This window comes from Alligator sinensis, unplaced genomic scaffold, assembly GCF_000455745.1.
Source record: "Alligator sinensis unplaced genomic scaffold, ASM45574v1 scaffold48_1, whole genome shotgun sequence".
Taxonomy (NCBI): Eukaryota; Metazoa; Chordata; order Crocodylia; family Alligatoridae; genus Alligator; species Alligator sinensis.
This window is the reverse complement of record NW_005842541.1, coordinates 229,889-256,366: the sequence shown is the minus strand read 5'-3', so window position 1 is coordinate 256,366 and position 26,478 is coordinate 229,889. Positions and strand designations below refer to the sequence as shown.

The 26,478-nt window shown below is 50.8% G+C and overlaps 3 protein-coding genes across 7 annotated transcripts in view; 2 read left to right on the top strand and 1 right to left on the bottom strand.

Moving 5' to 3' along the window:
• LOC102386364 (dimethylaniline monooxygenase [N-oxide-forming] 5-like) overlaps nt 1-1,931 on the top strand; it is a gene marked incomplete at its 5' end in the record, with an annotated part of 2,428 nt that extends 497 nt beyond the window's left edge. Inside the window, 2 exons of the mRNA XM_006031952.2 lie at nt 920-1,199; nt 1,908-1,931. Coding sequence (XP_006032014.2) covers nt 920-1,199; nt 1,908-1,931 — 304 coding nt within the window. The remainder of the gene's footprint in view (nt 1-919; nt 1,200-1,907) is intronic.
• Nucleotides 1,932-7,792: 5,861 nt separating this feature from the next.
• Nucleotides 7,793-21,190, top strand: PRKAB2 (protein kinase AMP-activated non-catalytic subunit beta 2). Of its 5 annotated transcripts, none has more exons than XM_006031942.3 (8): nt 7,793-7,945; nt 10,785-10,959; nt 11,958-12,091; nt 13,833-13,926; nt 15,542-15,662; nt 17,896-18,029; nt 18,821-18,889; nt 19,813-21,190. In XM_006031942.3, the coding sequence occupies exons 2-8, from the start codon at nt 10,798-10,800 to the stop codon at nt 19,888-19,890; spliced, it is 792 nt and encodes a 263-aa protein (XP_006032004.1). In that variant the 5' UTR covers nt 7,793-7,945; nt 10,785-10,797; the 3' UTR covers nt 19,891-21,190. The 5 variants fall into 5 exon arrangements, with proteins under 5 accessions (XP_006032004.1, XP_006032003.1, XP_014379315.1 ...); XM_006031941.3 differs by having other exon boundaries at nt 11,925-12,091; XM_014523829.2 differs by lacking the exon at nt 19,813-21,190 and adding an exon at nt 19,422-19,771 and having other exon boundaries at nt 11,925-12,091.
• Nucleotides 21,191-23,686: 2,496 nt separating this feature from the next.
• Nucleotides 23,687-26,478, bottom strand: part of LOC102386112 (myomegalin-like) — a 113,256-nt gene continuing 110,464 nt past the window's right edge. The window contains 2 exon segments of the mRNA XM_025213595.1: nt 23,687-24,930; nt 26,218-26,275. Coding sequence (XP_025069380.1) covers nt 24,785-24,930; nt 26,218-26,275 — 204 coding nt within the window. The 3' untranslated portion in view covers nt 23,687-24,784.

Sequence of the window (26,478 nt, the reverse complement as noted above, 5' to 3'; positions counted from 1 at the left end):
GGGGGTTGGTTGTTGGGGGGGGGGGGGGGTGTTACCTTGGAGGACTGTGTATACAAATCATCCCAGTTTATCTTTGAGAAGAGGACTATCTCCCCACCCCTACCCCCAGACAAGAAAAAATTATATGTATGAGTGGGTTTATTCATCTGCCAGATAATTCTCTCCATATATTATTATGTTATTCTCTACGTCACACAATAGTTCTGTGTAGTGTGGTGGGAGAAGCCTATTCCTATATGAGAAAGCAGTAGGGAAATGGTGGTCATTCTGACTAAGGGCAACCTGTAGCTTCAGTCACATGGAAAACATAGGAAATAACAAAGAACTTGAATAAGGCCAAAAAATTGGCAAAAAAATCTGAGTTTGATGCTAGTAGTTATCAGCTACTGGAAAAACATAAAAAGTCTTCTAATACCAAGCACTAACAACTCTACAGACAGCAGAGTATAAGTTCCCATGCCTTTTTTTTCTTGCATGCTGAGGAATTCCTACAAGTAACTTAACTTTCAGGAGGGTTGGCCCCTAAATTTTACCTAGGCACATAGGATTTGAGAAAACTTTGCAGAAAGATCTGAACTGGAAGACAGAACAAGGGCTGAGGTTAGAAAATGCATCCAGCTCATCTAAGGGGCAGAAAGTGAAATTCAACCACATGCTAAGGACCAGCACAACATCCCCATGCCATATATGTGCCAGTTAAATCCACTACACAGAGATAAATGAAGAACAGAGGTCATCTAGCCCAACCTTCCAGGTGCGAGTCACCCAGCAGACAGAGCACTATGTACAAATGGACATCCTCTTCCCTTGTCATTTCAGAGGGATCCAAGGTCTTTATGGCAGTGCCTCTCAGGAATGTCATTTGCTGGCCAGTACAGTCTATGCCTCAATGTTTCTCTCTGTCTCTCGCTCTCTGCAGGTATGTGAAAAGCCAGCGCCACACCATCCAAGTGGATTATATCTCATACTTGGATGAAATTGCCAGCCTGGCAGGGTTCAAACCCAACCTGCTGTCTCTCTTCCTCATGGATACTAAGCTAGCCATGGAGGTTTTCTTTGGCCCATGCACACCATACCAGTACCGCCTGAGGGGGCCAGGAAAGTGGGCTGGAGCCAGAGAAGCCATCCTGACCCAGAGAAAGCGGATCACCAAGCCCCTGAAAACCAGGAATGTGGAGGACTCTACCAACCAGTCCTTGGTGCCCCATTCCTTTAACGTTTTCCTTGGTGCTGGTTTAGTTGCTGTAGCTTTAGCTTGTATTTCTTTGCTTTTTTAGTCCTCTGGGGAACAGTTTACTGGTGAAATGATTCCTACCTGTGGCTTTCCTTCCTTCCTCTGCATTCATGGACATAGGATGTTGGCAAGACACCCTCACTTCCATCACAGGACAAACTTGTTCTGTGGCAGAAGCTGAGGCTGTCTCATCTTCTGCAGCAAAAGTGCAACTCACTTGTGGCCTGGGATCATCACTGGGGATCCTGGCTTTGTTTAAAAAAAACAAAACAAAACACAAGTTCTTTTATTTTAAAGCCTCCAAATCCATGTTTTCTATGATTAAAATGAAATGCCATTATACATTTACATATATATTTACAATTTTTACATGATTGATATATTTACAATTTTAAAGCAATCTGGAAGCCTACCAGTGTCTCAGTCATTATAATAAAATATATTCTGGATGCCTACAAATTTTGGCATTTGATTTTGAGTTTATCATGGAAAATCAGAGCTCCCCCTACCTCCTTCACTTGCCAGGATGCAGTTCTAGCTGTGGCTGCCCCTCCCCACCACTGCTTTGTAGCTCTAAACAGCCTGGATATGCCAGTGCCCTGCCCATGCCATTGCCCCTCACTTGCCACCCACAGCCCCCTGGCCCTGCTGATGCCCCTCACTCCTGTGGCAGGGGGCCATCTCGCAGTCGGTCTAATCCTTGGTCTGCCCACCTGCCTTGTCTTTGATGTAACCAAAATAGATGTTTACAAGGCGGGAGGCTGCCCATTTACTTCCCGATGCCAATATACGGCTCCGTACCATCCCTACACTGTATCCCATGCCTTGCAAATGGCATCACTATGTGGCTTTGGCTCCACAATGGACTTCACTCTACACCTGCCTGACGTTCACACCCCACCTGGATCCCTCCTTCTCAAGCGATCTACTCCACCTTCATTCTGGGTTGCAAAACTCCCTAAACCCTTTTTCCCTCATGGCTGTGGCCCCCTCTAGGACCTTTGGCCTCACTGGATCTGGCCTTACATCTAAGCCAGTTGGGACTCCTGGCGTCTAGACTCTGGTTGTCCCTTGCAGTGGGCACTCTGGCCCTTTGACCAGCCTGGTCCTGGCCCCAGTATGGGCCAGCCAAGGTTACTTTGGGTAGGTACTAAGCTGCTTATCCTCATACTCCCATACAGGTCCGCCTTCTCGGGCCCCTCCAATCCCAGCTCACTCAATCACTAAGGCTGCCCTATGCGCAGTCATTCAGGCCTGTCAACACGGACCCTACTCTATGAGACCTTCTCACTTGATTGCTCTACTGCTTTCTCACGCACCCCCACTGGGGCCACTACTCCACCCCCCTCACTGGGGCTCTCAGCCTTACGCCCCTTACAGCACCATTACTAGACTCCTGGCGGCCCCAAGTGAACTTTTAGTATCAGCCCCCCCCCACTTTGCCAGAGATAATGATAATAATAATTGGACAACAGAAAAAAATTACCATTTTCAGGCTCCTTTTCTGTCCGGGCCCCAGGCAGCCACCTGGTTCACCCATGCCTGTATCCAGCCCTGGCCTCTTGTGTCTCAGGCCTGATGCCATGCCTGGACCCCTTGCCTGTCCCTTCTACAAGGTAATCCACCAGGTCATGAGGGCTGAGGCTATATGGCACCCCATACTCACCTTTCACTAGGGAGGTATGGGTGTGGCATATCCTAGGGACCACCCTGCCACAGGCAGCCCCACCACATCATCCAACCCCAGCAGGGTGTGATTTTAGGTCACTCCCCAGAACCAGGAACCTCCTCCATCCCCATAGCTCCTGCCCTGAACCACCAGGTGTTCTGGGAAAAGCAGCTACAGCCTGGCAACATTGTCCCTCTGGCTCCCTGCAGCAACTTCCTGCTCAGCTCTGAGGGTCTGAGCTTATACTGAGGCTGCTCAGCCCCATCCCCCAACCCAGGAGCCCTCTTGCGGTCACCTGACTGCCTGGTTAAGCTGCATCCTGGCTGCTCCACCGTATGTTAAAGCTTCTTAAAGCGGCAGGCACCAAAGGTGCCCTGCCACTCTCCACACCCACAGCTCTGCCAGACAGGCCCCCAGCTGCCATGGCTATGGCGCAGCAGGGCTGGCCCTCAATTTTTGGGGGCCCCCTGCAAGAAATAGTTCTGGGGTCCCCTGACATGAAGAAGCTGCCACTGGTGATGAGGGGGTGGGGGGTGGCGAGCGGGCCGGCAGCAGCAGCAGCATCTGCGGCAGGAGGGGTGGCAAGTGGATGGATGTGAAACCAGCAGATGCAATGTCGGTGGCGGGGGCTGGCAAGTGGCTGGACAGAGGGTGCCCTTTGGCTGTGGTGCCCCCTGTGGCCACAGGTTTCACAGGACAGGACGGGACGGCCCTAGGAGCCAGACACCCAGGTCCGCAGCACCCTGCCCCCCAGCAGTGCCCAAGTGGGAGGCAGTGGCTGCTGTGAAGGAACGGAGCATGGAGCCCAGTTCCCCCTCCCACAAGGGCAGCACGGCCAGAGTGGAGCCTGTCGGGGGGGGCAGATATGGGCTGCCCACTGCAGACTTGGGCCTGCCCTCCCCCTGGCCCTCCACGACCCAGCGGGCAGAACCCAGCATGGCAAGGAAGAGCAGGGCCGGGCAGGAAAGCTCAGTGCCACCACTGGGACCTCTGTGCCACCCTGGTGAAGTGCCCCCTGCCCACCCAGCAGCAGTGAGGGTACAACTCTGTGCCACCACTCCCACTGCTGCCGGGTGACCATGGGGCACCTCGTCATTGCAGCGCATGGCTCCCAGCAGTGGCATCGAGCTTCCCTGCCCCATTCCACCCTGCCATGCCAGGTCCCACCAGCTGGGCTGCGAAGGCCCCAGGGGGAGGGCAGCAGAGTGGTGAGCCGCAAGCCCACAGTGAGCAGCCCGCTTCCACCCTGTGTACAAATCTGGGGGGGCAATTACCCCATGCCCCTCCCCCAGGGCCCAAGCAGGGAGGGGAACAGGGCCATAGGCAGCCTGTCCAGGGAGTGCAGGGGCTGTGGCTGTGCCTTCCAACCCTGGGCCCCAAGCCCCACACACCACCCAGGTAAGGCAGCAGCCCCAGTCTCAGCCCTGCCTAATTCCCACCCATACCATGGGGGCCTCAATCCCCCCACCCCCAGCTTACCTGCAGAAGCTGCTTTCCAGGCTTTATGGTGGCCATGTGCATGTGTACATGAGCCCATGCACATGGCACACCCTGCCTAACTGCCCTCCTCCCACTCCCCGCAGCCCCTTGTAGGCTGGGACTCTGCCAGCCTGCAAGAGGAAACCCACCATTTCTTGCATTTTTCTCCTTTAAAGGAGAAAATCTGGGTTTTTCTCCTTAAAATGAGAACATCCAGGTTTTACTATGTTTTTCCATGGAGAACAGAAAACCCAGATCCATGGTCATCATGTGCCTCATTAAGGTCCATTCAAGTTCTGCTTTGGGTATCTAAATCATTTTCACCAGAGCCAATAAGACCGGAGGTGGAATTTATGCTGGGATGAATTCCATCCTTAGACTGAGGAGGAAGGTGACCTCTTACCTGGATCAAAACACTTTCTTTAATCTTTAGGACATTTGTCAGAATGTTGCAGAGATGTCGATTTTTTCATAACTTGCATCCTTGCCGATCCCCCTGTGGCACAGATGTAAAGAACAGGAATGACTTTTAGTGTCACCAGCAACATTCAACATTGTGTCCACCTAACCATCATCCTTGTCAATGCAGCTACTCAACTGCTTGTTTCCCCAACTGCAATGTAGAAAGAGGGATCTTATGATCACCAAATGGCCCTGAAATGGTCAGGACAGTCTGTATAGCCAGGTGCTAAGCTGCTGCACCTGCAGGACTGACTGGAGACTGGTAGTAACTGTAGACTATACTAGGCCTTAGGTTGCTTCACAGTAATATGGCATAGATTTGCTTGCATTAATTTGACCAAAGTTTGGGTAAGAGAAGAAAAAGCAAAAGGAATGATAGGCCAGAGGATGTCACAAGGTGTGAGCCATTTTAGAAAAGTCAAGAAAGACAGAATGGAAAAACTAGGTTAAAGGTTTCACTAAAGATTGCTTAACCACACTTAGTAGTTAGACAAGCCTAATTTCAGATAAGATATATAATACATAGGGAATAAGAATAGTCATATGAATAGTAATTAGAGCAGCACTTATTAGGAATACTTTTTCCCCTCCTTCTTTAGTAAACTTTTGGATATTTTAGCCAAGCCCTAGAGTATAAAAGTCTGGGTTCATCTCAGAATCTTTGCCTTTCAGCCTCAAAGCACAGTTATTTCTGAACAGCTCATCTGCAGATTAATTGAGATAAGAGCTTTTTTATAAATGAATTGGAAACCTAAGCAAAAAGTCCATTCCTCTAACAGGCTGGCCCCATGTTAGAGAGACTTTTTAAGACTTTAAGACTTGGAGAAATTAATTTTAAATTACTTCAAATGTTAACAAGATTGTTATTTCTTTAGAAGAATGCACTTTATAAAACAGCCTCCCCTCACCTGTCTAGCCACTTAATGGCAGAATGAGCAGCACAGTTGTAATGGGAGCACTGTGGCTCTACAGAGAGCAGGTCTTGGTTTCTGGCATAACCTAGGCTTCTGACAGGTCTCTCAAGCAGGTGAGATAGATCCCTCCATACAAAGCAGACTAAGGGGCTCTACAGAGTTAAGAGCCCCTCAAACTGAGCTCTGCCAGCTGAAGAATCCCTGGGAAGGGAGTCCCTGATCTTGGTGTGTGCTTACTTCCTTCATGCATGGGAACTGCTGCTATTGATCATTGCTAGGATCTGTTACTTGGGTTGTCTGATGTAATTTCTTCTCTTTGTTGATTTGTTATACTTACACACACACTTCCAGATCAACCAAATAAACCTCTTTGTAGTATGCTGACCCTCGTGTATGAGTGTCCTTCCACAGGACACTGGCATAGGACCAAGTATCTGATATCAACAGGGCTGTAAGGCTGCAACCAGACATCTCATTTTAGGTGGTCCTGCCTGTCTCCCATTTTGATCCAGATCTAAACAGGAGTGGAAAACCATTTACATCTCTGTCAGTAGGTGGTGATTGAGAGCGCACAGCCTGACAAACTTGTCCCTTGTATGGCAAGCAACTAATTTACAGAATCACACACAGCAAACTGGGCGGGGAGGGGGGGGGTGGGGGAGTATTAGCATATTACATCTTGCATACTTCATAGGTGCCTGAAGCAGGAAAATGGAGTGGTAGGTCTGTAGGAATGTGGGAGAAGTCCCAGATGTGGACACGCTTAACAACTGAACCACTGTAAATGCCGCAGATTAGGAACCAGTTCATACTTGTACAAAGTGCTGAGGCGCCGACACTAGTGGGTGGGAGTGGGCACCCAATCTAGCATCCCTCACAGAGGGCAAGTTGGACCGGGGAGTAACTGGGGTCATTGCCACTTCGCTGTTTCCTTCGCAACCGGCTTGGGGGTTGAGTCCATAAGCCTCATACCGAGACCTCATCAGGCTTTCTGCAGCACCGGTGACTTGGGAGCTGCACCCGAAGACCATTCCACCTCTTGCAGGACGGTTCATCGTTATTACAGTGTATTGACCGGTGCCAGTCAAGGCATTTTTAGTAGAAGGCAAAAACTCTCCTATTTGGAAACTGCCTGTTTTGGAGGCCCACCCCCGTCCTTGCGTGACGCTGAGGAGCTAGGGTTAACGGTGGGCATTCGCTGTCATGGAAGACATTTCTGACACTTTCGAGCAGGCTACTCCCTCTTCAGCCTGGCAAAGCCCATGTCTGTTGACCAGATGGGCACGTGGCAAACCTCTGGGCTGAGAAAGAGAGAGAGAGAAAGAGAGGTGGCCTTGGGGGCAGATTTTCGGAGTTGCTCCTTGTGCCAGGCAGTAGGCTCCTTTGAAAACACTGGGTCTTTTTGCCCCGCCAAAAGACACTCGGCATCCGACACCGCTGAAACACCGATAGGTGTTTTATTTACAAGCATTAACGCAAGCCCAAATCCTCTGAGTGCGGCCCCAGCTGGAGGTGCTGAGGTCTTGGTTCCCTGTGTCCATTTGCAATAACTCACTTCTGCTGGTGTGTTTCAGTCAGCTCTGGATCCCTTGGAAAATCAGTCTTTGCAAAGAAATCTCACTCATTTGGAGCTCCAGGGCTAGACTGGCCACTTGTAATCAGGCGAAACAGCACTGGCGCCCGGTCTGCGAGCCTCAGCTCAGGGCCCAGCATTTTCCCTTAACCAAAATGGCGGCCATCTACCACTATTTTCAATGTAAGTGAAGTGAGGCTGCCCTCAGCCAAGATGGCCACCCTCCTCGCCGCGGGCTCTATGGCGCAGTGAGTCTGCCCGTGGTAAAGATGGCTGCCAGAGCATATTGTGTGGCATGGGACTGAAGCTGGCTTGCCTTAAAAAAAATGGCTGTCTTTCTAGGGCTGTAGACTGTGAAAGCCGCAGGGCCAGGCCCCCACCGTAGGGGCGGACCCGGGCTCAGCCGCACTTCTCCCGGGGAGGAGCCTCCACCCTCAGGAAACCATAGAGCCCTCCCCCAGCGGGTAGAGCATCCTCAGCAGCCAAGCCCCGCCCCGCCTCAGGGGCTACCACAGAGACGCGTCTAGAGGAGAGAGCGTCCCCCGATCATAGAGCTGCCAGAGGCCGCCTCGCCATTTTAGGAGGTGGAGAGCAGGGCGGAGGCGCGGGCCCGGGCACGGGGGAGGGGCCGGGGCCGGGGCCGGGAGTGGGGCAGGAGACCCCCCGGGGCAGGACGGGGCCTCCTGTGAGGCGGGGGCGTCTCCCGCGGTGCTCGGCGCTGCCTCTGCCCGGGCTGGGAAAGCTTTGCAGAGCGTCACGGGCTGGTGTGTCCCCTCTCCCCCCCTGCCCTGCAGAGACCGGTCCGCGTCGGTCAGGGTGGTGTCCCCCGTCTGAAGGGCTCAGCGCAGCCCACAATGGACGTAGCAACCACAGGCAGGCAGCCACCCCCCCCGGAGCATTTCAGCGCCCCTCGCCCCTGGTTATTGATGATACCTTGCAAATCTTTGCATAGTGGCTATTTTCCCGGAGGACTTGGAGGGTGGCAGGTGACCACAGGCTGGGGGGACTGCACCCAGGGCAGGATGAATTCAAAAAGACTTTGACAGTCCAGGATCAGTGAAACACCGTCAAGTGCAAAGTGCAGCGCTTCTGGGGGAGATGCCAAATAAGCCCTCTGAAGGAGCGAGGCAGGCAGCAGCGCCTCAGAGAAGGGTCTGAGGGTTGGGGGGGACCGCAGGCAAAATGAGCATCATAAACTTGATGCTTTTGCAAATGCGGTGAGTGTCACTCGGGAATGTGCAAACAGGAGCATCGTGCGCAAGACGAGGGAAGTAATTGCTCAGCTCTGTTTCATGCTGGAGCTCTTGTGACCATTCAGTGCCGCGCTTGTGGAAAGATGTAGACCAGGGCTGTAAAACTTGCTCCGTGCCCTGGGCTGGATCTAGACCACTGGGCTTCTTGCTGGCCTGGATCCATGGCATTGAGGGCAGTTAAGTAAGTGACCGTGAGCTAGGCGGCCACTTGCTGTGGCACACATGGCACAAGCAGCAGCAGACCAAGTGGCTTCAGGGCAAGCAGAGCTGTGCTGGCATGGCCCTCTCCAGCCCCCTTGTCACTGAGGGCCATATCCACTGGGACCCCAGGTTGTGTGGCAGGCCCCACCCACCCTTAGCCATGTCCCCAAATTCACTGGTCCCCCAGTAGCCCGGCCAGCTGGATGGAGTGGCTCCATGGGCCATGTGTTTGATGCCTCTGATATAAACAAATTGGAGAGTCAAGCATGGTACAAGGCTGAGCAAACTGTGTGTGAGGAAAGCTTGAAGGACTTGCGTTTGCATTGTCTTAAAAAAAATAAAGCAGCTGTTTTCAAATACATAAAACACAAGGAGGAAGATAGTGATTAGTTGCTCTCCCTGCCCACTGTGGGTAGGAAAGAAGTAATTGGCTTAATTTGCAGCAAGGGAGATGATGTAAGTTAGCTTTCAAGGCTAAGGGTATTTAAGCACTGGAATGGGCTAGGCTGCCTTGGGAGGCTGTGGATTCCCTCTCACTGAGAGTTTTAAGAGCAGTTCAGAGAAGTATCTTTCAGGGGTGGCTCTGATGTACTTAATTCTGCCTTCGAGGTGGATTAAACAGTCTCTTGGGTCCATTCCATTAAAATTGAAAAGGGGGAAAAAAGGTGTTAAAAATGTTCAGGGCCATTTGTCCCTAAAGTCCGGTGACTCAGAACTACTCTAAGGCTTGTTTATGTTAGGGGTCATGAGTGAAGCTTGCTCTGGTGGTGTCCTTGCTGATAAAGGATTTTGCTCTCGGGTATCATTGAACCAGAAGTTTTTGGGTAAGTGATAAGGAGAGAAGCCCAGTCTCTGTGGGTTGTGTATTGGTGATGCAGGAGAGTAAACAGCCTGGTCGGTTCCTATTTTAGATGGTAGTAGGTACATGTGGCTTTAGCCATGTTTGGAAATATTTCCTTAAAAGCAACTTTGGTTCGAATTCCAGCCTCACTGTAATTTTTCTCTTATAATAAAGCTCTCTAAAGCAGATGAACATTTGTAGAGGCAGGCAGCTGTTCCTTGCTTGCAGGTCACACCTTGTCCTGCTGTCACACTTTGTCCTTGTAGGCTTTAAGATATGCACTGTGGAGTAAAACAAACTCAGTAGAAAAATCCTGCTATCACTGGTTGCTGAGCATCTGTGTAATAGCTAGGAGAGGACTGGAGAGATCTGTGTAACTTGCTGAGCCTCCTTTGTTCTCAGAGGATGTCCCCCATCTGTCATTTCTGTGCGTGGCTTGCAACAATATGGCCATTCCTTCTGACTTAATGTCTTCTAAGTGGGTGTCCTGCATCTGAATAGACTCGTCTCAATAAATAGCTCAGCCTGTCTTCACCTGTAGAAGAAGCTGCTATAGCCAGAACCAGGTTTCCCACTTAAACTATGCCTAGATGGCTAGCCAGGGACTCCTGACCCGGTCACTGCTTCAGTCTTGTTTATTATGCCTGCAGCAAACATATCCTTTTGCTGTAGGTCAGCTTATATCCTGAAATTTATATTTGCAATTTGCCTGCTAAATGCACCTGCTGCAGCAGCCTCTGCCTCCTCTAACAGCAGAGCCTTTCACGAGTGCCAGGGTGTTCGTCCCAGTGTCCTAGTCTCATTCCAGCCTGGGTAATTCCATTTGGTCTCCTTGGATTTTCCTGACGTTTCTGTTAGGCATAGGATGATCCTTCACTTCCTGCTATGAAGTGCTGTGCTCTGTTGGTGGAGGCTGTTGAGCAGCTGCCACCTTCACTCCCCGAGGGGCTGCATTTCTTGGATGGATGTAGGATTTCTGCGTGCAGGCTGCAGAGCCCCTTGGGATCATCCCCAAGAGAAAGAAAGTTGAGAAATGCTGAGTAATTGAGTCACCAGTGTAGGTGGGAGGGATCGGGAAATTGAGCTTTCTCCCCTCACTCTTGCCCCTGTAGAAGCGTAGTGGCTCAGGTGCATTGTGCTCTTCCTTCTATGTATCAGTTACTGAACTGCCATGGGAAACACCACCAGCGAGCGAGTGTCTGGGGAGCGCCATGGCTCCAAGTCCCACCGCTCTGATGGAGCCAGTAGCGTCCACCCCTCCAAGGAGCATCCACACAAGATTATGGTGGGCAGCACAGATGACCCCAATGTCTTCAGCACCCATGACTCCAAGGTATGGGCTGGTCTCTCCCTATCCCTCTCCCCCCATGCGAGGCTTATACATACAGGTACTCCTCACTTAATGTTGTCGCAGTTAACATTGTTTCATTATTATGTCGCTGATCTATTGGAGAACATACTCTTTTAAAGTCACACAATGTTCAGTTATAACATCGTTTGGCTGCTGCCTGCTAGTAGGGAACTACTGTGACATAATTGGATTTGTTTAACATCATTTTGCTTAAAGTCACATTTTTCAAGAACTAACTACAACATTAAGCGGGGAGTAGCTGTAGTAATACAGTGTCAGTATCTAGGCAACTGGGCTAGACTTGTTTTCCTGCTAGCCTGAGTTAATATTTGCTGAATGAATTTAACTAGTACACTTTTATTGGGAAGTGCCTCATAATTACTGGTTCAGACACTGCTGTGTGTACAGTTGCTTAGTAACTCAGAGGTTACAGGTTTGAAACCTGTGCTTGAGAATCTCTCTTCTCTCCCCTGCCCATATTCCCTTGTGGTTAAAATCTAAGAAAGAAAACCTTCTCCTGACATCCTTCCCATGTCACATGCAAAGTAAATCTGTTAGCCATTCATGCAGGTAAAGCCCAGTAGGTGCTCCCAAAATACAGGCTCATTTAAAAGACCCTACAAATGGACTGGGGGGGAAGTGGGGAGGGGATGTTATAACACAAAGGCTGTGTCACTTAGTTTGGGCAGATAACTGTGGTATGACTCAAGCATGTTCTCAGCTGGAGTAAACTGCCTCAGTTTCACTGACTGAAACAGAGCAATGATAGCTTTCTCCAGCTGGGATGCTAGAGCATGGGGAGGGGTGAGCCTGTAGGGGCAGGGAGCAGTCTTCACTGTTGGTAATAGCTCATGGAAGAAGCAAAGTAATAAGAGAGCTGGCCCTGACTGCTGTTGTGCCTGTGCCTCAGTCAGGCTAAGGGTTGGTTCTTGTTGCCTTTTGTGCAGCTTCCCGGGGATAAGGAGTTTGTGTCTTGGCAGTCAGATCTGGATGAGTCAGCAAAGCCAGCGCAACAGGCTCGTCCCACTGTCATCCGCTGGGCTGATGGAGGCAAGGAGGTCTTCATCTCTGGCTCCTTCAACAACTGGAGTGCCAAGATCCCACTCATTAAAAGGTATAGAGCACTTCTGCAAAGAGCACCCTGGCCATCTTGCTTTCACTCCCTCTTTGAGCTGCTTTTCCCCCACCTCACTTGCCCTTCTGCTTTTTCCCCTTCACTGCCCTTACACCACTTCCTCTTCTCTAGTCAGGTCAGCTGCTCTGACCACAATCAGTTAAGGACAGACTTTTCCTTGGTTTTCTCTGGTACAATCCTTTGAAGTTGTCACAGAGGACAGGGCTGTTGGACACTTTTTTTCATGCTGAGGAACCTATAATTCTTTATGCTCTTCTAGCCCTGGCTGGCTGCCAGCCCGCGCAGTTATCTGATAACCTTCCTAATCAGTATGATAAAATCCTTACCCTCCCTTGCATGCAAATTAAGTCAGCGCATATTTCACTTAATGGCATAGGATTACATTGGTCCCAATTTCTTTTGTCTATTGCTTACATTATAAAAGGCAGTGGTTATCTACATCCTGCATAAGTGCATGGACTGGTCCATAAGCACTCTTTAGATCCCTTGTCTACTATGCAATCAAATTGTATCCCTGTTAACTGGATGATTAGTGAAAGTGCCTAGTAGCCATCAAGTTCAAGGTTTTTAATGGCGGCCATGAACTTACTAGGTCCTGTCTGTTTCAAATCTCTTATTAGAAGCATAAAGGGCTCTGAGTAATGAGCTAATCAGCTTTAATGAGGTATAAAAAAGTTAGCTCTTGCTGTTCCAATAGATAGTGGGCATTGCTTCTATTAAGTCCTGATACATGCATAACCTTTTCTCAGTCCCCAGGCTGTGCATTTAAACCAAGTGCTGTCTCATTCTTTCTCCATCTAGTATTGGTACCTGACAAACACATACAACATGGGCTTCATGCCCTTTCCTTGTCTTAGTTTTCTCACCTCTGAATTGCAGCTGTTTAGTTCTTTAAATCTTCCCTCATCTCTCAATCTCTTTGGTTCCTGATTGTTTATGTTGCTCTTCTCCTACCACCCTCCAGCATATATGTATGTTTTTAGTAAGACATTGCTTGGGATTGAATGTACTGTCTTGGATGTAGTTACAGAGAGCAGGACAGAGAGAAACCACTTTTTCTCTATGACCATTTGCCTTTGCAGTTCGCATATGAACTGTGGTTTTATGCTACTGTATCGCAATGCCAGATTACATCTCATTTACTGTCTGGTGTCACCAATAGGTCTTTATTTGTATATCCTCTCCCCATGTTTCTTTGCTGTATTGAGTATCCCTGTTCTGTTGACTTTTCCCCAGATATTTTAACTCTTATTTCTTCATGTTGAGTTATATTTTTATTGTATTTTGCTATTCCTACCTGTTGTTGGTTTTTTTTATCATTGTCAGTAATTGTAACACTCATTATCCTGCTATTAATTCCTTGCCGTATTACGGTTTTAGTAGTACCAGGCCTGAAACTGTGAACTATGCAACCTTCTCAGACTCCAGCTCCATAGGTTGTTGTTCACTGCTGCTTTTGTTTATGGCCCCTCCAAGATCAGCTTTCTCATAGAAATATGTCCCAAACTTGCCCTTTTTTATCCACACACTTGTATTGTGGCTCAGGTTGTGTATGGATATTTGAAAACAATACATGCATGTTTTGTGAATGCAATGCATGAGACACTGGGATCAAGTTGGTTTGTATGACAGGTGTGCCACAGAGGTTGGGAGGGGAGCAGTGTATGAACCATCAGTATAATAACCACACTGTCATTTGCTTTCTTCTGTCTGCTTTCAGCCACAATGATTTTGTTGCTATTCTCGACCTGCCTGAAGGAGAGCATCAGTACAAGTTTTTTGTGGATGGCCAGTGGGTTCATGACCCTTCAGAGGTAAATCTCAAAGCCATTTCCCTTCTCCCTGAGACTTTCAACTTTCCCCTCTTGGTTTGCTATCAGTGCTCCAGTGCAGATAGTCTAAATGCCCCAGGGCTTTGGGGAGTGGAAACAGTATACACCTTCTTCTCCAGACTAGTTGAGATTCTTTGCTTCTGTTGTCACAGTTCCTCCCCTTGGTTGGAATTGTATGGTCCAATGACCCTCACCTCTCATTTGATTAGTATGGCAGATGCTGTTGTCCTTACACCACATTATGGGTTGTTTCACCTTATTGTTTCAGGCTCTGTAGCCAGTGGAGCCTCGCCATGTCTTGGCTTAATTCCATCTCTCAGATTTTGCTTCCTAGGACTACAGGTGCAGCATATTCAACCGCAGTGGGCTTGCCTTTCTCATGCAGGGCTGTAGGGATTGAAATTAAGGCACCTTTCTTAATGTTGCTGGAGCAGAGATGGAGCAAGCAGGAGGGATTTGCAATGCCTTGTGAGTCACTTGGGAAAACAAGATGGCAGCTCCATCAGCTTACTCCTTTTGGTTGACTAAAGAATGTAGGATACTATCAGCACTGTCATCTGAATCTCAGTGAGGCTCTGGGGAGCAGTTGGGGACTAGGACCTCTCAGAGCCAGGATCAGTATCATCGGCCAGGCTGAGGCATCTGGTTACCACATCTCTTCTCACTTGTAGATAATTTCTCCTATTTCAGTTGTAGGAACATGATGAGCATTTCAGTCTAGTCGTCAGCTGGTAGGAGGATCGGCCATGTGGAAGAGGGAGTAAGGCAGGGTATGGGGTAGGATTGGAGAGTATTGCCGTTGCTGTCAGGCCTGGTTTAGACTACCACAGAACTATGACTGCACCTGCACTCTGAGACAGCAGAAGTCTTTCTCTGCCTGCTAAGCAGCATTGTCTCTGAGTGACAGCAGGCTTCCACCAATGTCCTGTAGCCAGCAGAAGGCTTCCCACGCCTTCTGCTGGCTGTGCTTATAGCTCTGAGAGTGCCCTTAGCCCCTGCTGGTACAGCTGCTATAGTGGGGCTGTGCCAAGCCATGTAGATGTGAATGTGCTCAGAAGGCCTCTCTGGATGTGGTAGTCTGCCACCAGAAGTTCCAGCCACAGAAGCAGCCTTGCATAGAGAGAACCCCAGTTTTGGGAATGTCTCCTAGGGTGTGAACAATGAAGCCCTCACATGGATATGGGGAAAATGATGCTGATCTCCTTTACAGTAAAGTGCTTTGAGACCTGATAGAAAGTTCTAGGTAAGAGCACAGAACATGAGAAATGCCATTTACTGGGTCAGAACATAGGTCCGTCTGGCCTAATAGCCTGCCTGACACAGGTTAGCAGTACTTTCAGCATGAAAGGGGCTATCAGACCTTCATGCTAGCTAGAGTTTCAAATTTCTATATGATTCAGTCTTAACAGAGGTGTTCCTCAGCCCAGCTCCTTCTGAGCCTTGGGCAGCTCAGAAGGATGAATCATGCCTGTGCAGTGATGGCAGGAGGCTGGATAAATGGAGAGTTTGGATTGTGTATGTGGGGAACTGAGTAGGGGGATAGAATGCGTCAAGAATGGAGTTTTGATAGATCATTGTTTCCATTTTTGTTTTCCAGCCTGTGGTCACCAGCCAGATGGGGACAATTAACAACCTGATTCACGTCAAGAAATCTGACTTTGAGGTGTTTGATGCTTTAAAAGTGGATTCTCTGGAGAGTTCGGAGACTTCTTGTCGTGGTGAGCTTCACAGGGCACTCAGTGTGCCGTGCCACTGACTGCCTTATGCCTCTCTTCTCCTTTGAGACTCACTCCAAGCTCCTGTGCCACTGACTGCACTGCAAGGGAATGAACTCCTGGAGTTAGAACCTCAGCTGACAGCTGGGTGCCTGGCAGTAATATCTGGTTATTATGTTGCACTGCTGACCAAAAGTGCCCAACAGGGTCTGGATGCAACCTAAATGTATGAAAACTGCCCTGCCCTGCCGAGTTGACAGTCTGATGTTGTCTGCCTTAAGACAGACCAGACTAGTTGTTCTGACAACTTTGCACCACTCTAGACTAGTTCTCCCATGGGAATAAAATGGGTCTTGCAGCAGGTTAGTTATTCTGGAATATAAATTACAATTATTGTGGAATAGTGACCATGCAGGAAGGAAGTGCAGCCGAATAACTTGTCCTACAAAATGCTGGTCACTTTTCCCAGTGCTGTTAAGGCCTTTGTGTTTCTGCTGTCTCATAAGTGAGTGTGAGTCATCTGATCTGTGCTTGCTGCAAACAGGAGCTGTTGTTACACCAGCTGCTATGTATTTTTAGTGTCTAGGGAATTTGTTCTAGCACTAAGCTGTGTAGAAAACCTCCCATTTTCTAACCAGGGTTACTAGGTTACAGTTTCAGAATCTGGCTGTGCCAAGCTGACATAGAATTACTGGGTAGTAGGTCAATCATGTGTCAGGTTAGTGTGTTTAACCAATGTTGGTTGCTCTGTCTGTAAAAGCATACTATGTGACAGGACCAATATCATTCATACAGAAGTAATTCCCATGTCTCTGCCCAGTCTGAGCAGCGAGCTCTCCTTTGAAAAGGTGTCAACACCTGGGAACATGTGGTATGCTGGCTGTCTGTTAACCAGTTGGGTTGGAAGTGGCTTGTGGTTGTACCTGTAGTGGGCTAGGTCCAGCTTCCAGCGCATTTGGATTCCCTCCATGCTAGATACCTGCAGCAAGGCAGAATTAGACTACGGAGACTGAATTTCCCTCTTGCTCCTAAGGGTGTTCTGAGGCCTGCTGGTGATGGGGGGCAGTGTAAATGATGTTTGCTCATCCATTGCCTTCGTTGATAAAGAACTTTTTGGGGGGCTGTTGAGCCACCAACTTGCAGTTAACTGATAAGGAGGGGAACTCCCACAGCACTGGTGAACAGTGTCTTGGTGTTGCAAGGAAGTGAATAGTGAAGTCTGCTTGAGTTGTAACTAATAGGCACATAGGGATTTAGATATGCTTGGAAATGAATCTACTCCAGGGGGCACATTTTCTGTTCCTCTGTGGCAGTGCTGAACTCTCACTTGATGTCAGTGATTTTCAACCATGGTGCCACAACTGTGGCATGAGGTCCCAGTTGAAACCACAGGCTTGCTTAGATTGCATGCTTACTGTGCCTAGAAGCAGTGCCCTTAGGCACACAGCACTGCTCCACACCAGCTGCCTCCCACACCAGGAGCAGTGTCATCACCACACCTGCATGGCATTATGAGCAGGCTACTTAGCATGGCCAGCCTGCATCAGTTCCAGTTCAGGAGGCTTATAACATATTTGAGGGCACCAGTTCCAGGCCCAGTGAGTTTGCAGCCTAGACATGGCTAGTATATAGCTGCCTGCCCTCCCGAGGGCACAAAATAGAGTGAAAGATGCAGTGAAGTCTTGTTGTAAATGGCAGAGGGCACTTGGGAAATCTGTGTCCTCCTGCCAGAGACAACTTACTCAGAGGCTTCTGCTAAAGTAGAGAGAGTTTGGGAAATAATCTCAACACTGGCAAGAATGGGGCATGTGCAGAGTCCCTGGCATGAGGAAAAAGATGCAGAAGATATTGCAGTAAGTCCTTGAATTAGAGGGGTATGGGAGACTGACAGCCAAGGAGCTTGTGGTAGGAGGGAGGATTACAAGGAGCCCCTGCTGTTTGGAATGAGCTCAGTGAAATATAAACCCCTCACATATTCTGTGGCCTGCTGGGATTAATGCATGCACCTGTTCTCCAGATCTGTGGCTTAACCCAATACTGGCTGGTTCTGCTGGAATAATCCAAAACAGTAATGCTAGAAAGGCCCTGCTGGGTCCCCTGCCATTCTCCTCTGGTGCCAATCTAGGATGGCATCCTTCTGTGTACTCACCAGAGTTTTGTCCAATCTGACTTCAAATATCTCATGCAATGGATGTCACTTCTCCTATTGCTCTTCATATACTGTTGTTTTTTCCAGACCTGTCCAGCTCCCCACCAGGACCTTACGGGCAAGAAATGTATGTGTATCGACCTGAGGAACGCTTCAAATCACCACCCATCCTCCCCCCTCACCTCCTCCAAGTTATTCTAAACAAGGACACCAACATCTCTGTAAGTATTAGTCATGTCCTCCGTGATGTGGGGGCAGCCTCGGCTGGAGTCAGCAGGGTTAGGAGGAGGGGAGTTTGGGCTGAGCTGTAAAGAAGGCTTGGTAATTCAGGGTAGGTCAGGAGTGGAGATGGCTCTAAAGTGGTGCACACAGCTCCATACCCTGTCTTGCACACAGCCTACCTGTTCATGGTCCAGGAATAGCAGGGGGTCTGTCCTGTAATGTTCCCTCTGAGTATAGATAGCCAGCTTCCTGCATGCTGGGAGTGGTGGCCTGGTCCCCTGTGTTACCTTCCCTCCATTTTGGTCCCTTGCTCCATTGAGGGCCTAGCCCAGGTTCCATTGTCACTCAGTGCACTTAGTAGATCATAGATGGTAGCGTCAGTGATGTTGTAGCTGTGATGGTCCTGGAGTTCTGTGAGGGGCAAGGATTCCTTAGGATGAGATCTTCTATTGAACCAACCACATAGTTGGGATAGAGTTAGACAAGCTTTTGGATGCAAGGCATTTCTTAATTAGTTCACCTGATGAAGAAGGTCTTACATTCAAAAGTTTGTCTCACTCTCTCTCAACTATGCAGTTGGTCCAGTAAAATATATTGCTCTAAGAAATCCTTGCCTCTTGCATAGATCATAGGTAAAATTTGAACTGCAGGCTAATACCTGCTGCAACAACTCCTCTGTGCTCCCCCTGTAATACCACAGCTGGAGGTTTTTGCAAGTGTGTCTGGGAGAAGTGGCCTCTGGTAATACAACCCAAGCGATGCTCAGGATTGACCCTTCTTTTGGTTTCAGTGTGACCCAGCGCTCTTACCTGAGCCCAACCACGTCATGCTCAACCACCTCTATGCACTTTCCATTAAGGTAAGTGGCACTGGGCTCAGCTGGCTACTTGTACCCCTGCCCAGTCATCCAGGGAAGCTCTCCTATGTAATGTGCACTGTAAAGGCCCAGGAAAAGCTACAACTCTGCTCCTGGCTCTGCTGCCTGAGCTGTTGTGATGTGGCTCTCAGTGCACAAACTCAGTGGAGTTTGTCCTGAGTACCAGCGTAGGGGTGTGCCTGGGTGTCAGCACCCAAATACATGGCAGTCACTGTAGGGGTAGGTTTTTTAATCCCACCCTCTCTGTGCTCAGTTGCCTTGGGATTTTGCTGCTGCTTGCCAGCTGGAAGGGATAAGTAGTATTTCCCAGTGATGTGGTCTTCAGCGGCAGCCTGAATTTCAGTTCTTCTGTGCCCAGGCAGCACCTCCAAGCCTGAAAGCCCCTGATAGAAAAACACAGGGCTCAGCTAACAACCCAACTGAAAATAAAAGCCTGGTCTGCTCTTTAGGAGAACCTCTGTAGGGGGTGACATGATCAAACTCTGCCTCTGAGCATCTCTCCACTTCCTTCCAGGGCACAGGAGCTGCCCAATGTTGTACTCTCCCACCTCGTCCCGAGCAGTCAGATTGGGGTATCCAGTGACTTATTACATAGCCATTAAGACCTCATTCCAAATCTCCCTCCTTGGGCTTTCCCCAGTTTTTCTTCCTACTTGCCACACCCTCTTCCCCTGCTTGTCCAGCATTGGTCTCTCCCTGCACCTCCACAGCACTAGCACAAAAGCAGTCTCCCCTGCAGCTCCTCCTGCCACATTAACTTCCATTTCTTCACTTCAGTGACTCTTGTCATTCCCCATCTCAGCATGTCCTCTCCATGTCTTACTGTCCCTGCCCTCTTTGGGGCGCTCCCAGGTGTGCATACAGCCTGTGGGTCCAAGGTAATGCTTTGGTGTCCTCTCTTGCAGGATGGCGTGATGGTGCTCAGTGCCACTCACCGCTACAAGAAGAAGTATGTCACCACCTTGTTGTACAAGCCTATTTGAGCAGGGCCTGGCCCTCTCGCCATGTAGGACATGAGAAATGCCACTTTGTCTGCACACACTGGGCCACGGGTATATGGTACACTAGGCAATTGGCTCTTGCCTTGAACCTGGCAGAGATGAAAGCCCAGGATGAGCCTGGTCCTGCTTGGGGCCAAGAGCTCTTCCTTCTCGGTATTCTCTTGGGGAGGTTTGATTCTTAACCCTTCTGTAGCATCCTGGCTGCAGGGGCCTCTGGCTTCGCTGTGTTCCTTGGGATGGTCTTTGTTACCTCAAAGCTTCCAGGTCTCCATGTTCAACCATAAATTCCAACCTCCACGCAACTGGAAGTGCTTCAACCACTCCCTCCTGCTCTTGCCTGCAGGAGCAGTGCCATGTCATGCACCCTCATACCCTTGTCAGCACTCTTGGAGAAGGGCCTCTGTTCCCAGCAGCCCAAACACTGTTTCAGAAGCCCCCAGGAGTGGAATACCAGGGTTTTTTTGTCCTCTTCTCCCTGAGCTTCCTGTGCCCACCCTGAAACCAGATGACCTGGTTGGAATCCAGGAATGATGTCCCACAGTAGAGTCCAGGGTTGACCCAGCCTCCCCACCCAGTGCAGAGCAGAGCCCAGAGTGGGATAGAGGTGGAGCTCTCTCCTTTCCCCTTCCCTGCCAGAAGCATTCCCTGGGAGAATCCAGGCTTGGTTTATGGCCACTAGGGCTCCAGGGCCTAGTTGTTAGGCAGTGTCTTGGATTTTTCCAGGTGACAGGTGATAGCAGTTCCCCAGGGCAGTGTGGGGCCTGTAGCTTAGAAGCAGTGGATTGTTTGAGGAGAGCCCCACTCTTAAGGAAGAAATTGTCCCAGCCACTTTGAAGTATTGGGCAAGCTAGTAGCATGGGTCAAAGGCTCGTCTCCCCAGGTAACTGCAGCCCTTGTATTGAGAACCAGCTTCTAAGCCCTTGAGGTCAGTGGAAAGGCTCCTGTTGACTCCAGTGGGCTTTGGGTGGAGCTGTGAATGTTTTCCAACTGTCACATTAGAGTTCTCCTGAGGAGCTGAAATCCTAACTCTCTTGTTTCTGGAGACTCAGTTAGTCTAATATTATTAGACTCAGTTGGTCTAATAAAAGATATATCACATCTACCCAAAGAACCTTGCTAGCTTCTGGAGCACAGCTCTGGGGTCCTTGGGCAGGGAGCTGCTCTGCGCAGTCTCCTGCCCATGGTAGTGTTGTGGGCAGTGTCCCCTGTGGAGGTCTCCTGTCTCCAAGCCTTTCCCCCCCATGTCTGTATTCATTGTTGTCCCTGAAGGTGCTGGCCATGCCTCTGGCCAGTCTCAGAGCAGGAGCAGTGGGGGTGAGAGAGACCTACCTGGCTTTGGAGTCTCTTCTTCGTGGAGGAGGGATAGTGCTTGCATTTCACCCTGGCCTTCGTAATTCTGTCATTCTGAAGAAACACTCAGCGAGTGCCATTGTCACAAGCACTTCAGCACTTCGGGCTAAGCCTGTGCCAGGTTCAAAATTGGAGCCAGTGGGTTGGGGGAGGGGGTTGCGTGTTGCCATTGTATGCAGTTGCACTTTACTTGTCACTAGGAGAGCTCCCTACCCTGCCTCTGCCCTGTCCCGCTGGAGTGTTTCCCTGGGTGGAGGCTGCTTTGTGTGATGGCTAGACGAACACCTAGGGACTGGAGAGTGCTTTCCACCAGCGGACCTGTCGGGACAGACCCACGGCTGCTCCCTGTCCAAATTGAACCACACAGCGGCGAGTTTCACCTAATCCAGAGCAAGATGCCAGAGCACGAAACTCCCGATGTGGGTGGGACGGACTGTTGCCTTCTCTGCTTGGCTTGGAGTGAGGACTCTGCCTCTGGCCCTCAGGAAGCTGCCTCCCTCTTGCTGGAGCAGTGCCACAGTGACAGGCATCTTCTCTGTTGTATTTATTATAATATTTGTTGTCCTCCCTGCTGCTGGGTCTGTGTTGGAGGAAGTATTACAGAACACATGGGAGACTCCTTTGAGCTGCACTGCTGGTTCTGGTGCCAGCAGTGATGCCAGTGTGACCACAGACTCGCAGCTATCGGAAGGATCAGGGCCAGCATGCTTCCTGGTGTTACTTCCCAGGGAATTGCAGGAAAGGTCAATGCCAGGGGAAGGCAATAGCTTTGACCACACTGGCCTGAACCTGCCCAACAGCAGAGGGCTGCTGACCCAAGCTGAGGGCCCAGATCCCTGGGCTTTAGGTCCCTATTGCTGCTTGGCTGCTCACAGCACAAGCCTGGCTTTGAACCACAGTTGCTGGTGCTTGGTTCCTGTCCTTCCAGCCAGTGGGCAACTCCACTCTGGGGGAGCATGAAGGCCCACATCGCTGTTATTACCAAGCCCTTGAATCCCTTCTGTGTTGGAAGAGGAGCGAGCCCCCTCATTCTTTCACCACCCCCTGGTAGACAGAGCTTTCTTAGTAAGATGGAGGTTGACTTGTGGAATAACTGGCTCCCACTGCTGCACTGGGGGTGGGGGCTGCATGTAACTTCCTTGCATACTGGAATCCAGGGCCCTGGCCCTTGCTTTTCTGCTTGCCCAAACTGGACACAGCGGCTGTTCAGGGTCCTGCTACTGGTAATAAACAGCACCAGGAGCTGGGGGTTATCTCCTTGCTGCACACCACACAAGCCCTGGCAGGAGAACTTGGGCTGCTTGCACTCTAGTAGCCTGATCATTTGACCCCCTCCCAACTAAGAGTTAACTTGTGTTCTGAAGACTGGGGCTTGGGTCTCAGCTTTGCAAAGATGCAGTGTTGCAGGCCTTGCCAGCTGCTGGGATTCCTACCCCCTGGCTGGTGCTATGGAGCAGGAGTCAGAGCCTTTCTGCTGAGGGGCACCTGCTTGAGCTGGACAGTATTGAGGAGGGGCCTGGCCTGTGTCCCACTTCACAGGGAGCTGAAGAGCTGGTGAGTACTTAGGACCTGTCAGCCAGGTACCATGTCCTGGGCCAGGTCAGCCTTTCATCCCCACAAGCAGGGTGGGAGGAGGAACCCAGGTAGCTGTTCCTGAGTGCACGAAGCAGGGACTTGTGCCTCACCCACTGCTGCTGCTGCAGGCATTGCTCCTGTCGTTGGTAAGGGCCTTCTGGAGGGAGCGCTGGCAAGATGTCTGGCCCCCAAGTGGCTGCAAACAGGATACAGGAGTCCTTTTTCCACTGGATGTACCTTGTCTAGCAATGCTTTTGAGTTTCCACAGAGATGTGACTTGAATAAAGTTTGGTATCAGAGTTAGTGCAGAGCCTGGGCTGTTGGGGCCTGAGGGACTGATGTGCCCAGGAAGGGTAGGAGGTAGTGAGTGTTACCTGACCTGCTGGGCTGGATGCTTCCCTGCAACAGCTTTGCTGATGACAAACTAACCTGCGATGGGGGGCTGGGGTGGGACAGGCAGAGGCAGGAGCTGGCTTCCTGGATGTCCTACCTCAAAATGCTGTGGAGGGGTAGGACATTGCAGGCATTGGGCCACATGTGCCTAAGCCCAACCAGGGACCCCATGACCTGCCATGTGCTCTTGAGCCCCTGCATGGCGGTGGAGTGTGAGAGAAGGGACCGTGTGGGTGGACAGAGCCAGAGCTCGGGGGAACTAGGCCAGCTTCAAGCTCAGCTACCACTGGTTTGTTTGCTGCAGGGGACTGGTGACGGAGCAGTGCCCAGCCCTACCTTCGGAGCATCACAGGCATTTTCAGCCCTGGCAGGGGCAGAGCATCCCACACAATAGACAAAAAGCTGTTTGGTGGCCACTGCCCCACAGCTCCTCAGAGGCCAAAAACTACAGAAGCCAATATTTAAAAAAAGATGAGTTTATTGGGGACTTGCTGGGATCAGGGAGGAAACACTTCATTTCTTACATCTTTATTTCTTCCCGAAATGGGAGCCGAGTTGGCTCAGCGGGAGGCCTGCTGCATTAGAACGGTTGCTAGGACACATCATAGGCACCCCAGCCCCTGTTGCACGACGCAGCTACAATATATACACATCCTATGAGCACAGACATGCTGCAAGCAAGGGTTGGCTGCCATCGGGCCTCTGGAGGCTGTTTACAGGCGGTGCTAAGTTCTGCAGCTTCCACGTGAACAGGAGGCCCGAGCTGAACAAGTGGCTTGACCAGCCATCTGTCCCATTCACCACCCCCTGCGGGCTCTACAGCAATTCAGCCTTGGGGACTGAAGGGACAGCTGTGCCCAAACCCCCTGGTGTGGAGTCTCCTGGCCCCGTCACACCTTGCAGAGGCAAAGCAATGCTAGATTCCCTGCAGCCAGCTAAGTGCAGCCTCGCCAGGGCTCATCTTCCTACAGCAGGGTATGTGCAGCCTTAATGTTACATGATCCTCCTGGGCCCGTGGTGACAGCTACTTCAATAATGCCCCTCAGGAAGCTACAGCTCTCAAACAAACTGCTCAAAGCTGGTATAGCCAAAGCAGGTGCTGCATTGAGGCAGCAGGTCAGGAGACATACGCACCTTCCTGCCACGTCTCCCCAGCACACACATCACTCAGTAGTATGGTGCAGTAATAGTCGGGCCCACCAGGTGGGTGGTGGGTCTCCAGACAGCCTTCTAGCCTGTGGCCACACAGCTGAAGGGCACTGCTGCTGCGAGTGGTTGTCCATGTGGGTGATGGCATAGCTGGTGGGAAAGCACCTTTGCCAGATGCCCCTTGCCAGCCCTAGCAGTGACTCATCCAAGCAGCCTACCCCTGTGGACAAGCCAGAAACAGCTGCGGGCTAAGTCACATGCAGAATAATTAGGTTCCAGCGTGATCTGGAAGACTCCAAAGCCTCGCTCAGGAGAAGGGATCAGCACACCACAGCAGGGAAGGGCAGTGCTGTGTTCCTGAGAACTGCCACAGAGCCATGCCTGCTGGGTGGGAAGCAGGGGTGGGGGCTCAGTAGCCGCGAAGGTGAATGAAGCCAGGCCTGCTCCGTTCCTCCTGCCGCAGCAAGGAGTTGGGATGGCTTCTCTTTCTTCCTGGCTCCTGGCAAGCCGGGCTCATGCAATGGCAGGGCTGGGAAGTGCCCGCTGGGATTTCACCTGGAAAGAAAGCACAAAACCAGCTGGAGGCATTTGCCATCGGAGAAAGCACAAAACCAGCTGGAGGCATTTGCCAAGGAGGCTGGAAGGAGGCAGGAGGTTACCTGGGGGTGGGCGTCAGAGAAGCAAGCTAGTGCCCCTGCAAAGAGGAGACAAGGGGCACCTCAAGCAGCACATGTGGTACACCTCTGCTGGCCCAGCTGGCCTCCCAAAGTGCCCATCCTGCCCCCTACCCCCCTGTGCATCAGGGTCCAGCACAGAGCTGCGCCCAGAGCAGCCACCCCTGGTACTGCTATTGCCAGCGCTGCCATTCAGACATGTTCTAGAGCTGCCTGTGCAGTGGTGCAGATGGGACTACCGCACAAGAACTACCTGCAGTTTCACTGGTAGCCGTCAAAGGCCACTTCTCCATGGCTGAGCAGGCCAGAAGTAGAGCAGGAGGGTTCCAGCCATTTTGGAGTCAAGGACCCCATCAGAAGAGTCAAAGCCTCCCTCAGAATGTGCCAGCTCTTAGCTTTTGCTCATTTATTTTGATCACATAAAAATAACAGAGCAATTCTTCTGTTGCAAGGACCCTGGAAGCCCACAACAGGTCGAAACGGTTGAGTTTACCTTATAAATCATGTTTGCAAACCTGGCAGGGCTAACATTGCATGGCACCCTACAGAACCCTTGAAAGGATCTCAAGGTACCCTGCCTTGGACTCACTGAGGTAAATGCAAGGGTCCCAAGTGCCCACCCTGGTACTCCTACTGGGCATGCTGGTGCCCTTGCCACCAGAGCATGCATGGGGCAGGTGTGACATTTTGTCAGGACACCTGCATGCACACACACAAGCTGGGGTTGTGCCTTCGCCCATGAAGGTGAAGGAGGCCTGAGGCTGGCACCTCCGTGCATGAGCACCACAGAAAACACAGCTGAGTGCACATGTCCACTCCCCACTTTACCACGGAGACCCCAGACTGTAAACATGCTGCTCCAGCAGCTCCAGGATGCTGTGCCCAGCCCATAGCAGGGTTAGTCCAGAGTGTGCTGGCAACAGAGGCTCTGATGTCCTAGCACCTCCCCATGGGAGCTGATGGAGGAGCCAGAGGAAGTTCAGAAAAGCCTCTCACCCAAGTAGGACACCCCTCACCCCGCATACACCTCCCCACAGGGAGATGTCTGGTCCCTGACTGCAGCCCCATAGCCCTCCGCCATGTGCCAGGGAGGTGGGGGAGGTCTCCCAGAGGGTGTGGATGAAGGGCACCAGCCTGGGCCAGGCAGAAACAGTGCAGAGGCTGTTACCTTCGCCAAGAAAGGGAGGTGATTTTACAGAGCTCTGGGGAGTGCTCTTCTGGAAAGGCTCAGGAGAGAGAGAGAGATGGAGTGAGAAAGAGAGAAAGGGAATGAGAAGCACAACCAGCATAGCACGGGACCCAGAGCCCAGGGCGTAGGAAGGCAGGGCCCAAGCACCCTACCACAGACTCAGCTCAGCCCCTTCCCTCCACATCCTGCCCCACCACAGACTACCCTGTACTCTCCACCAGCTGTCTTTGCTCTCTGCCC